Source organism: Vulpes vulpes, unplaced genomic scaffold, assembly GCF_048418805.1.
Source record: "Vulpes vulpes isolate BD-2025 unplaced genomic scaffold, VulVul3 u000000831, whole genome shotgun sequence".
Lineage (NCBI taxonomy): Eukaryota > Metazoa > Chordata > Mammalia > Carnivora > Canidae > Vulpes > Vulpes vulpes.
In genome coordinates, this window is record NW_027325851.1 from 1 (window position 1) to 13,732 (window position 13,732).

The 13,732-nt window shown below is 38.5% G+C and overlaps 1 protein-coding gene across 2 annotated transcripts in view; it reads left to right on the forward strand.

Moving 5' to 3' along the window:
- The first annotated feature begins 63 nt into the window (after positions 1-63).
- The window catches only part of LOC140597588 (midasin-like), a 28,309-nt gene continuing 14,640 nt past the window's right edge, over positions 64-13,732 (forward strand). For both annotated transcript variants that reach the window (XM_072746435.1, XM_072746436.1), the window contains exons 1-9: positions 64-240; positions 1,228-1,389; positions 3,705-3,842; positions 6,280-6,421; positions 8,062-8,237; positions 8,799-8,942; positions 9,444-9,588; positions 12,323-12,645; positions 12,922-13,086. In XM_072746435.1, the coding sequence (XP_072602536.1) occupies positions 64-240; positions 1,228-1,389; positions 3,705-3,842; positions 6,280-6,421; positions 8,062-8,237; positions 8,799-8,942; positions 9,444-9,588; positions 12,323-12,645; positions 12,922-13,086 (1,572 nt within the window). The remainder of the gene's footprint in view (positions 241-1,227; positions 1,390-3,704; positions 3,843-6,279; positions 6,422-8,061; positions 8,238-8,798; positions 8,943-9,443; positions 9,589-12,322; positions 12,646-12,921; positions 13,087-13,732) is intronic.

A 13,732-nucleotide genomic window follows, 5' to 3' on the forward strand; every position in this document is an offset into this window, starting at 1 on the left:
GACTGGATGAATGGAGATGAAAAGAGTATTTTGTATTATTCATCATGTCTTCCTTTTCTGTGAATGAAAGAGGCAGCAGGCTTTGAAAGATTGCAATCAGGACATCTAACAAAACTCTTAGAGGATGACTTACGGGCTGATGTGAGCGCTCTGCATGTTCAGAAAATAATTTCCGCTGTCTCTGAGCTGTTGGAGAGGCTGAAATCATATGGCGAGGATGGCATAGCATCAAAGCACACGGTAATATAGACTTCTTGCTATCTAGAGTGGGCTGAGCAAAGGCAGAGTGGGTCTCACTTTGCTCCATGTGGTTGGTCCCAAAGCAGGCCTTTGTGGCAAAAAAAAAAAAAAAAAAAAAAAATCACTAAGTTTGATTTCTTTATGCATGTAAACATCACTGACAAACTTTGTAATTCTTAGGGCTTGCTAGCTAAGGGTTATAGTTGTAAGATGCACAGACGCAAAAAATGCCAGCAATCCAGAGTTCTCTATTTTCTTGGGATTCTTTCATACTCCACCACATACTCCTGGGTATTTGATCTTAATGTGGATGCTGCTGCTGTCGTCTAAGGCTGAATGGCCACACTCTGCAAATACCTTTCCCTTCACAACAAACCAGCAGAGGGGGAAGTTGCTGTGTCCATAAAAGTCCAGAGAAGCAACTTTTTTTTTTTTAATTTTTACTTATTTATGATAGTCACAGAGAGAGAGAGAGAAGCAGAGACACAGGCGGAGGGAGAAGCAGGCGCCATGCACCGGAAGCCTGATGTGGGATTCGATCCCGGGTCTCCAGGATCGCGCCCTGGGCCCAAGGCAGGCGCCAACCCGCTGCGCCACCCAGGGATCCCAGAGAAGCAATTTATTTTGTAGGATATCATAAGTCTCTAGTATTGCTTCCAGTGCTAACTTTGATTCCAAATAGAATTTGTATGTAAACGTCTTATTTAAAAGCAAAAACGAAAAACCTTGTTAACTAAGTGAAACTAAGTGACAGAATTTAAAATGTACTTTCGTGAGGGTTTGTGTCAACAAGGAGGAAATATCAGTGAGCATAAGGGTGTGTGTGTATAAGAGAAAATATACATAAAACTTACTATTAGTGGCATTTAGTAGGTTCAGTGTTGTGCAATTATTGTTGCTGTCTAGTTATAGAACATTATTATTACCCCAGAGAAAACCTGGTACTGGTTACTAGTGTGAACAGGCCTTGTGGTCTTTTGCCCACAGTTCTTCAGCCAGTCCTGCTGCGTGTTGGTGCGTCTGGTGCCCATGCTCTCCAGATACTCAGACCTCGTCCTCTTCTTCCTGACTGTGTCTCTGGCAACTCACCGTAGCACTGCAAAGCTGCTCTCTGTGCTTGCCCAGGTCTTTACAGAGTTGGCCCAGGAGGTAAGGACTGTCCATGATCCTCCATACCCATTAGTGCTTGGGTTCCCAAGCTGGTTTTTTTGAACCTTCACAAATAGGTGATTTGCTCTCCCTGTGGATTTCTCAGGGCTTTATCCAGCACCCTTTTGCTAAGCCTGTTTCCATTAAGGTCTTGGAACCTGCAGGTCCCCCTCTGATGAATTCCCTAGACTCCAGGGGCTGTCGTGAGCCTCAGTCTCCTCATTTGTAAAGTGAGATCTGCCTACATTCCTTACCATTTTTGTGAGAACTACATTTAATTGAATATATACTTTGTTTTGTTTTTATTTCTTTAGTATTCTAAGATTTTCTCCAAATCCAGGTACAATACAGGTGAGAATCACTTGAGAAAGATAGGAATTTACAGACTGAAGATTGGGTCTAGCCTTCTTATAAATAGTCAAGAGTTCTTAGTTCTGAGTATCTGGAATACTAGAAAGGGTTTAAAAATGGGAGGCAAGCCCATGCAGCAAGCATATCTAGAGGATAGATATTTGTATTTGTTTAATAATAAATGAGTTAGTCCGATTTGCTCCCTCTCTTCAATGGGCACTGAGCCAATCTCACATCCCATCACTTTTTTTTGTTTGTTTGTTTGTTTTTGTTTTTTTCCCCATCACTCTTTGGAAGATAGACTACATGCAAAAGACAGTAGCAGGACAGTGTATAGTGAGGGTGCCCTGAGATTTGAGTTAGCTGTGTTAGTCCACTTGTGCTGTTGCTCTGATCTGACAGGTTCTAGAGTGAATTTGGCCTGTGCTTCGGGTGGGGTTTGGGGGTCTGATATAAGCAAAAGTGTTGGGAGTCCTTTGGCTGTTCTAGAGGTAGCTACTGTAGTGATGCTCCTGCAGAAGGACATCTGAGTCTTCTCCTGTATGGTTGTATTCTGTCTATATCTAAACCTATTTTAAAATAATGTAGCGCAATGGGAAAATTAGTTAAGTTAACCAAAACATATTTTTCAATCAATATTCCAGGAATACATGTCCTAAAAGTGATTTTGCCTTTCCTTTAAGTTTTTATGTATCCACATTGTATTCATATCCTTTCTGAATAGTCCTGAGGGAAACAAAGTAGGTTAGACTCAGTGCTAAGATCTAGGTCATAATTCTAACAATCCATGGAAAGCTTTTGGTGACACAATTGGCAACTGGTTTGGGGCTCTTGATTCTGTGTTAGTTGGCAGCTGATTTCTTAGTACTTTTCCATCCTAAGATTGACAAATAACTTGATAGCTTGTCTGATAAAATTTGTGATTGAGAACTACTCTTTTCTTATACTTGTTTTTCTGTTCATTTTTGTCCCATATGCTAGTAGTTGATTTTCCTTTCCAAGATTATTTTCCAACACTAAACACTGTTTTGTTAACACTTCATGAGTCTTTTCTTTGTCTGACCTTGTTCTTGACTCTAGAACCCATGGCATGCCAGATGCCTTGGTAGAAAACGTGGCACATACATTAAGAGTGACAGTTCTACCTCAAGAGTTGAGGGGGAGGCATGTTTCTTTTATATTAAAATTAACATTTTACTTGAGCATCACACCAAATTTTCTTCAATTTTTGAAGTAAAAATGAAATTTCCCACTGTGTCATCTGCTTCAAGTTGCTGTACCTCCAGGGTTATAGGTCTTCTTGCCCTCCTCTCTTCTCTGACTTACTAATTTCTCTTTTTTCTTTTTCTTTTTCTTTTTCTTTTCTTTCTTTTTTTTTTTTCTTTTCTTTTCTTTTTTTTTTTTTCTTTTCTTTTTTTTTTTTTTTTTTTTTAAGATTTTATTTATTTATTCATGAGAGAGAGAGAGAGGCAGAGACACAGGCAGAGGGAGAAGCAGGCTCCATGCAGTGAGCCTGACATGAGACTCGATCCCAGTTATCCAGGATCACGCCCTGAGCTGAAGGTGGTGCTAAACTGCTGAGCCACCCAGGCTGCTCTCTGGCTTTACTAATTTGAGAAGTAAATAAAGAAGAATGAATTATCCCTTTGGGATTTAGACACTTGAGAGGTTCTACTCTTGCTGAGTGACTTGGTCCTAAAATGTTGTCCTAGTATAATTGATTCAGATTTTTGTCTTGCCAGTTAAGATTACTACATATCAGAAAGACCTCTACAAAGTCAAAAGCTTATATGTTAAATCTAATGTCCAGCTTTGAACAGCATAATAACTGTTATCACCAAGGAAGAAGGAAATGCCATGTCTACTGTATGAATTTCCATCAGATTGAAAATCCTGAGAGAAAAGGTCAAAAATTATTTTTCTTTTATTGCTTTTGTACCTAATTATTCACTCTTGTTTTTAAGGGATTTTGCCTGCCTAAAGAATTCATGGAAGATTCAGCAGGAGAAGGAGCAACTGAATTCCATGACTATGAGGGAGGTGGAATTGGGGAAGGCGAGGGCATGAAAGATGTGAGTGACCAGATAGAAAATGAAGAACAGGTATGTTATCGCATGCCCGAAATATACATACAGTTTTCAGAAACTCACTCCCTTTTTATTTTCTTCTCAATATTAAGTTTTATACATGAATGTTTTTTACTAGGTTAATGATTTTCAAACTCTGGTTTGTGGAGCCCTAAGAATACTAAAGTTTTAGAGAGTGGAGATAAATAAAAAGCCAAAAAACTACAGAAGGGATCTTTGTAGCTCAGTCATTAGTTATAGCTATAATTTGACAAGGAAGTAATCTAAAATTTTTTATTTTAAATGGAGAGATCTTGATATTCTAGAGTATTTTTGGTAGTGACTCATTTAAGGATAAAAAAACTTGGCTATTTTAAGTAAGGTGCATTAAATAATAATACCAGTGTTTATTATTAACAGATTCTATTGTATATCTTTAAGACCTGTTGAAAAATCTTAATTTATATACTGTTTTAGTTGGAATCAAGAATGTTTTTGAAATAGGTGTTTTGGGCTAAGATTCCTGTGTTGCTTTTTTTAAATGCCTGTCTTATTTGGGAGTGATTTTTTTTTTTTTTTTTTTAAAGCATACTATTATTAGTCATACAGATTTACCAACTGTGACTTGAAGAAATAATGGAATTTTTTTTAAGCTCCTATATTCTAAATCTAAAGCAGACCACACATTTTTATTTATTTTTAATAGCTACAACCATAGCTTAAAGAAGCAAATCAATTCAAACTTATCCTTTGAAAACTGGAAAGAAAAACAAAAAGAGTTAAGCTAGTGTTGATGGTAGAGCTCTGTTTAATACACATACGTTTTTTTATTTGGCTTTTCTGTATTTCTCAAATTTAACTTCTTTGCCAACGTTACTTTTTTCATGGAAAAAAAATTAAAGCAAAAAAAAAAAATCACAAACTTAATAGAAAAGTGCAATCCTGTGCAAAAAAACATGAAGTGGGATAAAAGCTATCAAAACAATTTGGCAATATTTCATAAATTTTAATTGTATGTATTCTTTGACCTAGGAATTCCGTGTTTTCTGAGAGAAATGTTAATATTAAAGATAAATAGGTATATGAAGGAGGTTTTTTTGTACAAGGATGTTCCCTATAACATTATAATGGTGAAGATTGTGAAAAAAATTCCAAATACTTACCAGGAGGGAATTGTTTAAATTATACACCATCAAAAAAAAATTATGACACCATCCATGCAGAACAGTGCTTTAAGCTAATTAGACAGAATGAGATAGATTTCCATCTTGATACATATAAATCTATCTACAAGATATTTTTTAAATTAGAAAAACCGGGTTCCTGGCTGGCTCAGTCAATAGAGCATGCAACGCTTGATCTCGGGGTCATGAGCTTGAGACTCATGTTGAATATAGAGATTACTTAAAAATAAAAAATTTTTTAAAAAAGAAATGAAAAACAGATTGCAAAGCAGTTAGTAAAGCAGTGATCCCTTTTTGTTTATAAAGATGTGGGGGGTGTGTACTGATACAGATCACCTAGGTGTATTCTTGGATAAAAAGATGTACCAGAATGTCAGTGATACTGATTTCTTTGAGATTTTTGCAGGATGGTGGTTCCATGGGAAACTTACTCTTTCTGTTTTGCTTACAGTTCTTTTAATGGGATTTTATTGTGTTTGTTTTTTAAAAATTTTTTTTTTAATTTTTTATTTATTTATGATAGTCACAGAGAGAGAGAGAGAGAGAGAGAGAGAGAGAGAGAGAGGCAGAGACACAGGCGGAGGGAGAAGCAGGCTCCATGCACCGGGAGCCCGACGTGGGATTCGATCCCGGGTCTCCAGGATCGCGCCCTGGGCCAAAGGCAGGCGCCAAACCGCTGCGCCACCCAGGGATCCCGTGTTTGTATTTTTAAAAAGCATTTTAAAATCCAACCATAGTTTGAAAAAAATAAAATTCAACCATAATAAGAGAACAATCATGAATCTTCTGCCACAAATAACACCTAGAGTATACAGGAATACATATAGTTTAAGGAAAAGTGAACAAAAATTATATTCAGTTACTATCTGAGACCAAAGTGATAAAAATATTAAAGATGTGGACATTATAATAGGATTGAATTTTTTATCCTTCTTATTCTTAAGAAGTTATTATTTTTTTTAAGAATGCGTATTCTTTGCGTTCTTTAAGAATGCATATGTCTGGAATTGCCTTTTTTTTTTTTTTTAACAATTCACAAGAAGAAAACTTCAACAAAATTCTATATTCTCTAATCCCAATGCAATAAAACTAGAAATTACAGACCTACTAAAGCAAACCAGAAATTATTGTGTGTGGTTATATCCCCGTTGGTTCTCTTATTTTTCCTCTCCCTAGAGATAACTTAATATCATTAATGGTGGCTTATATATTTATGTTCTATTTAGAGCTGAATAAACAACAGCAAAGTGACAGCATTTATGCTTTCTATAATGCTTTTTTTTATATAGGCAGAAGATACATTTCAGAAAGGTCAAGAAAAGGATAAAGAGGATCCTAACTCAAAATCAGACATTAAGGGCGAGGATAATGCCATTGAGATGTCAGAAGACTTTGATGGGAAAATGCATGGTGGGGAACTTGAAGAACAAGGTTTGTGGTTGTTACTTCATTCTTGTTTTTAAAAAATAGTTTATCTAGGAAATTACATGTTCTCAATAAGGAGCCTATTATAATTTTTTGGAACAAGTTTATTACTCTGCATAACTGAAAATGAAAACATTAGCATATGTATATTTCTTCACTGTCTTGACTGAGGCAGAAGTCTATAGTCAGTTTTGGAGATTCATCTCTGTAAACTCAAGACATTGGTATTTTGGCTGCCTCCTGTGCTAGACATAGTGACTTCCCCTTCAGGGAAGCCTGAAAGAACAAGAAGAGATACCCCTAACAGAGCTTGACTCTCAGCTCAAAAGTAAATTGGTCAGGGTAGTTTCTTTAAACAACTTAAAAAAAAAAAAAAAGTAGTAGGCATTTGTTATAGATGATTTGGAACGAGAGTGCAGGAGTGAATAGGTAGCCCTTAGACTTACCACTCAAACCACTTAATAAATTTTTATTCCTTTCCATTTATTGTGTGTGTATATGTATACACACAGAGACCATAAATAGTTCTGTAGATGGCTTTTTTTTTTTTTTTCCTTTTATAGGGAGAGAGCTGGGGGAATGGGCAAAGAGAGAGGGAGAGAGAATCTTAAGCAGGCTCCATGTCCAGCGTGGAGCCTGATGTGAGCCTTGATCCCACAACCCTGAGATCATGACCTGAGCCAGAAACCAGGAGTTAGATGTTTAACCGTATGAGCCACCCAGGGTCCTTTATAGTCAGTTTGCTTTTTTCATTTAACATATGAGCATTCCCCTATCATTATAAATTATTTGAGAATGTGATTTCTTAATAGCACATTATCACTTGTCACAGGTTTGTACCATAATTCAGCAATTGCCCTAAATTTCTGACCATAGCGTAATTTGAGATATCATGTCTTATTGTAAGTGAAGGTATTGCAGAAATGAGAGTTGACCTTAAAGTAGAAAAGTATACACTTGCCTAAGAAACATAAGAATATAACCTTTAGGGGCACCCAGGTGGCTCAGTGGTTGAGCATCTGCCTTTGGCTCTGTCGTGATCCAGGGATCCTGGGATCGAGTCCTGCATCAGGCTCCCAATAGGGAGCTTCTCCCTCTACCTTTGTCGCTGCCTCTCTCTGTGTCTCTTGTGAATAAATACATTTAAAAAAAAATTTTTTTTTTAAAGAATATAACCTTTATCACAGTGGACCTTGAGCAAAAACAATGGTAAGAAAATTCTATTGAATTAGACACACGATTTTAGATGTTGGATAAAATAGAAGTGTATATATAATGTGTTAGAAATGGGGAGGAACCTTGGAAGTCATATAGTTTAAATCTTTCATTTCACAGACAAGAAACCACAACCCAGTGAAGTTGCTGAGTCTCATAATGAATATTCCCCCTAGCACCAGAAGTAGACACACTGACAGCTATTCTACCACCTTCTGTTTGTTAATATCACATATTATGGACTTCTTTTTTCCTTCAAATAGTTTGCAAAACACAGTAGGACTACTTCAGTAGGCATCTGCCTGTACAAAGTCCTGTAAATGCAAGCAATAAATCTCAGATGGGGCACTTGCCAGGTAGTGTATCCATCCCTGTTCTGCACACATGGACCAGTTTGGGGATTTACCTTAGCTCAGTGTCTTCCCTTTCAGAAGAGGATGATGGGAAATCAGATAGTGATGGTGGAGACCTAGATAAACAGATGGGCGATCTGAATGGTGAGGAAGCTGATAAACTAGATGAGCGGCTTTGGGGTGATGATGATGAGGAAGAAGAGGAGGAGGAAGAAGACAGTAAAACTGAAGAAACAGGGCCAGGAATGGATGAGGTAATTAAAAGATTCCCCCTATCCTATAGTCCCCAGGTTGAGAGGAGACATTGTTCCCACCCGTTACCATTTTCTGTTATTTACTGCTCTTCTCTGTCATTGTTTTTCTTCTTTCTTTCATCCCTCTTGTTCTTCTTCTTTTTTGCCTCTTCTTGATTGTATTCCAAGCCAGAAGAATGGCCTAACCTGGGCCATGTATTATGGAAGAGCCAAGTTAAGACTCAATGCAAGTGTTCTGATTCGGCTGTTGGCCACTGAACTTCTCCACCTCCCTGCTTGGGAAAAGTCAGGCTGGATGGGACTCTGCAGCAGCACAGTGTGGCCCATCCCACTGTTCACACCTCTGCTATTACTGCTGCCATCTGGGCTAAAGCCAGACTATTCTTTCTAGGTTGTAAATGACACCCTGTCATCTGGATATTTCCATGGGATTGGCCCAACAGGCAGAAATTGTACATGCCTAAGAACTAATTTAGATAGAATCAACCTACATGAAAGCAGTTTCTTAGATTGAGAGTAATGATTTTGTGATTTTGTGCCTTTTCTTCCTCTGACATTTAGGAAGATTGTGGACTTGTTGCCAAAGATGACAACTTAGATGCTGGGAAATCAAACAAAGATAAAAACCAAGATAAGGAGGAAAAGGAAGAAGAAGTTGCTGATGATGGACAAGGCCAGGACAAAATTAATGAACAAATAGATGAGGTGATGAGGTTATGAAATGGATCTACCCCTGATTCAAGGCCAGGGCTGTTGTACTGCAGAGCTCCTGGGGAAGTCTTAAGATATTTTCATCCTGTTCATCAGTTGTTTTCCCATTGCCTCATAAAACGTGTAACAAAGTCTCTCAACACCTCATAAAATATCTATTGGTTACTAATGAGGTAGTCTTCATGCTGTTTGGGCTCATGCTGGAGTTTGAAAGCTAAATTCTGTGATTCTTTTCTATATATCTCCTCGTAAACCTTAGTTTCTTTCTTGAAATTAAGCAACACAGTACCTCTTATCAGTGGAGAACGTGCATAGAAAGTGAAGTTTGAAATTTGAAATTTCTAGAAGCATTTGTAAAATTCTGAAGTATGGGGGAAATTTTAGAGAAGAGACTTTGTATTCTGTTAGCATAGCTGCTTAAAGATAATTATATGCAAATACTACTTTTTAAAAAGTTTGTAATTTATTTTTTCCTGTTCTCTCCATTGTCCAAAGAGGGAATATGATGAAAATGAGGTGGATCCTTACCATGGCAATCAGGAGAAGCTGCCAGAACCTGAGGCCTTGGACCTTCCAGATGACTTGAACCTAGACAGTGAAGACAAGAACGGTGGTGAGGACACAGACCATGAAGAAGGAGGTATGTCTTTCAAAACCTAAAGAGACCAGTTGGAATTCACTAAAAATGTACAATAACCAATTTCTTCATGCCATATCATGGGCAGGTCAAAAATCTTGTCCAGTCATCTCAATTCCTCTTTGAGAAAATTGTTTGCTTTTTCTCTGTAGTGTTTCTCTCACCTGAGTTAGACTTAAAGCTTAAGCTGAGTACAGTGAAAGTAAACTAGCAGGTTTTTTGTCATTAATGTCCTCTCCTGTCCTATGTTTTAGCATTGCAGTAGCTGTGTGGTCCTTCATCACACAAAGCTTCATTTCCTCACAGCCATCTCGATGCCCCATCTCATGGATTGATGTAAACACTGAAATCTGAGTATATGAGGCCTCTAGTGGAGCCTTAGGTACAGCTTTTTTAGGGAAATGATTGTTTCAGTTATTGGTGGCTGTGCATCTGTTACATGTTTAATTTGAAATATGAAGTCATTGTTACAGGGAATGAAACTGAATAATCAAGAGAAGTCACAGGGCACTTGACAGTAATCTGCCTGTCATCCGCTGTTCAGTTTGAGTGAGTTCCCTAGGGAGAGCTGATACTGTATTGTTTGGAAAATGCCCCTATAATAGAAAGAAAGTCCCCAGTCATGGTGGGTAATCAGACAGATAGAAGCTAGCCTCACTGTGCTTCATAACAAATCTGTTACATATATAGAAAAGTTATTAAACTTTTTAAAACCCCATATTGGAAAAAATTAGTAAGTTATAAAAGAATAAATAAGAGGTAACGTTTATGTAAAAGTTTAATACTATATATTAATGGGTGCATCAAATATAGGAAAACACAAAAAGGAAGAAAACACAGCAGCTTCAGGTTATGGTGACCTTTGAGGAAGTAGGAAGGGCAAAGGCATCCAGAATCCATATAGTTGTACCCAGAACCATTTATTTCTTAAAAACAAGTGACAGAAGTTTGATACAAATACAGCACAGTGTTCACATCTATTAAATCTAGGTGGTTTTTAATTTTATTTTTTAATTTTTTTTAAAAGATTTTGTTTATTTATTATTCATGAGAGACACACAGAGAGAGAAAGAGGCAGAGACACAGGCAGGTTCCATGCAGGGAGCCTGACCTGGGACTCAATCCCAGGTCTCCAGGATCACGCCCTGGGCTGAAGGCGGCACTAAACCGCTGAGCCACCCAGGCTGCCCAGGTTTTTAATTTTAAAATGCGTTTTCCATGCTTGAAGTATTTAATAATTAAAAAAATGAATTTGTGAACTGTTACTTAACCAGAATCATTTGATTGAAAATTTGATAACAGGCTTTCCTCATCCTAAGAACAAGTCTTCACTCTCTGAATCTCTCTATAGCTTACTCCCCACCCACCCATCCCCCATTTTTGTATAGTTTTATTAAGAAACCTAAAGGAAATTTCCCAGCATCTCAAGGTGAGGCTTGTTACATTTAAACTCTGACTTTTGGGGCACATGAGCAGCTCAGTCAGTTAAGTGTGCGACTCTTGATCTCAGCTCAGGTATTGATATCAGGGTCCTAAATTCAGCCCCACGTTGGGCTCTATGCAAGGTGTGGAGCCTACTTAAAAAAATTCTAGCTGACTTATTTAGCACTGTATAAGTTGCTACTTCTGAGACCATTTCACTACCATATAATTTTGGATTCTGACATCAACCTTAAATTCAAGATGTAGACAATTGTGTATATAAACTAAGAAGCAATTTTTTTTTTAAAATTTTATTTATTCATAAGAGAGACAGAGAGAGAGAGGCAGAGACACAGTCAGAGGGAGAGGCAGGCTCCACACAGGAACCTGATGTGGGACTCGATCCCGGGTCTCCAGGATAACATCCCGGACTGAAGGCAGGCACTAAACTGCTGAGCCACCCAGGGATCCCCCAGAAGCAATTATTTTAAAAAATTATTTAGCTTTGATTTCTGAAGTGTCCAAAGTATAGGAACATGCTTTTAATAAACAAAACTTTTCCAAATAGGAATGTTTCCATTGAACATATGTTGTATTTTCTGTGTATGATAAAAAAGTCTGTCTACCAGTTATTGTCAAGGGTAAAACATCATTGCCCATCTTTGGTCCAAAATATTCCTTTTGTGCTGGCTTTTAGGATTTTTTTGGTAGATTACTTAGAATCTTTTAATGAAATGCACCATGTAGGGCAGCCCGGGTGTCTCAGTGGTTTAGTGCTGCCTTCAGCCCGGGGCCTGATCCTGGAGACCCAGGATTGAGTCCCACATCGGGCTCCCTGCATGGAGCCTGCTTCTCCTTCTGCCTGTGTCTCTACCTCTCTCTGTGTGTGTCTCTCATGAATAAATAAATAAAATCTTAAAAAAAAAATGAAATGCACCATCCAGACAATTATATGTAACATACAGTGTTTTAGAGCAGAGGTGGGCAAACTTTTTCTGTAAGGGTCAGATAATAAATGTATCATACTTTATAGGCCATAAGCTGCGACAGGGGTTGCAAAACCTCCATTCTGCTTTTATAGTAGTGTGAAAGCAGCCATAGGCAACACAGAGTAGGCAGGCTAAACACATGAGTAAGCAAATAGATGTGGCTGTATTCCAATAAAACTTTATTTACAGAGACACGTGGGCCCTATTTGGCCCTTGGGCCATAGTGTGCCAATTCCTGGTTCAAGAGTAATAACAAAAAGCTTATGTAACTCAATCCCATGTTAAGTTGTGTTAAATTCTGTGTTTCTTACTTTTGTTGTATCCAGAAGAAAATCCTTTGGAAATTAAAGAAAAACCAATGGATACTGAAGAAGCAGGTCATGAAGCTGAGGAAATAAAGGAAGAGATCGAGGCTGACCACAGTGAAGGGCAGGGCCAACATGAGCCTGAGGAAGGCCCCAGTGAAGAGGAAAAGGGCGAGGAGGAGGAAGAGATGGACACGGGAACTGACGGCCAAGACAAAGATACTGCTGAACATCCTGAAGAAAACTCAGAGGATGAGCAGCAGTCTCTGGAAGACAAGGACGAGGAAGCCAGTAAGGGAAGTGCAGAGAATGGCATTCCTGTTGACCAAGGTCTCCAGCCCCAGGTATTGTGTAGTGTCTGGCTTGTCTCAAGTAAAAATAATAGCAAAGAGGTTACTATATTCCGATCAGAATCTTTTAGGATACTTCTCTATCACCAGGTGGCGCTGCTGAGCAGCTTTAAGTTTCTGTTTAAGACCCTTTCTGGCTAATAACCCTGCAGACTCCCCATGGTGAGGAATGGGGTATCTTATTGTTGCAGGATCCACCCCTCACCCCACTGCCTCATACTCTTCCTTCAGAGTATTTTAATGTGGTGTTTGCTTACCCTGCAAAAACAGGAAGAAGAAGAAGGCAGAGAGAATTCTGACACAGAGGAACAGGTGCCAGAGGCCACGGAGAGGAAAGAGCATGACTCTTGCGGACAGACTGGGTTGGAGAGTGTGCAGAGTGCACAAGCTGTGGAGCTGGCTGGGACTGCGCCTGAGAAGGAGCGGGGGAAGGAGGTAATAGGCCCTCACTGCCTGTGCCAGCTGCCTCTAGAGGGTCTCTTTCCCCTGGGTGAAACCACCATCTGTTTAGAAGTAGTTGGTGTATATGTGATGTTCTCTTAACATCTAAAAGATGATCTTCCATTCTTTAAGAAAATGATTCAGATATGCACTTTTATATGGCTCTCAGAACAAACCCTAGAATATTTGCTACATGCTGTATATAAGTATTGTGCTTAATGAGAAAAAGCTATTAGGCTGGTAGTACATCATGGGATACTCCAGTTGGTGTTAATTTTTAGAAAGCTTCCAAGTAAAGGAAGGTTGAATTTAGACTTTAGTCTTCAAGAGGCAGTAATCTGCCTTTTAATAGTATTTCCTTGCTGTTCACCGGGCTCTAAAGGTTTTGTGTTTGTTTTTAAGAAAGAGTGAGTACATCAGTGGAGGGGGAGAGGCAGAGGGAAAGGGAGACAAAATCCTAAGCAGGCTCCATACCCAGCACAGAACCCAACCTGGAGCTTGATCTTACAACCCTGAGATCATGACTGAGCCACTTAGGCACTGCTCTTAAGGTTTTCTTTTTAAAAAAGCAAAGCACTTCTTTGTTCCTTTAGCTAGAGTGATTGTTCTCTATATGGACCACAGTTCAGGCCACTTATAT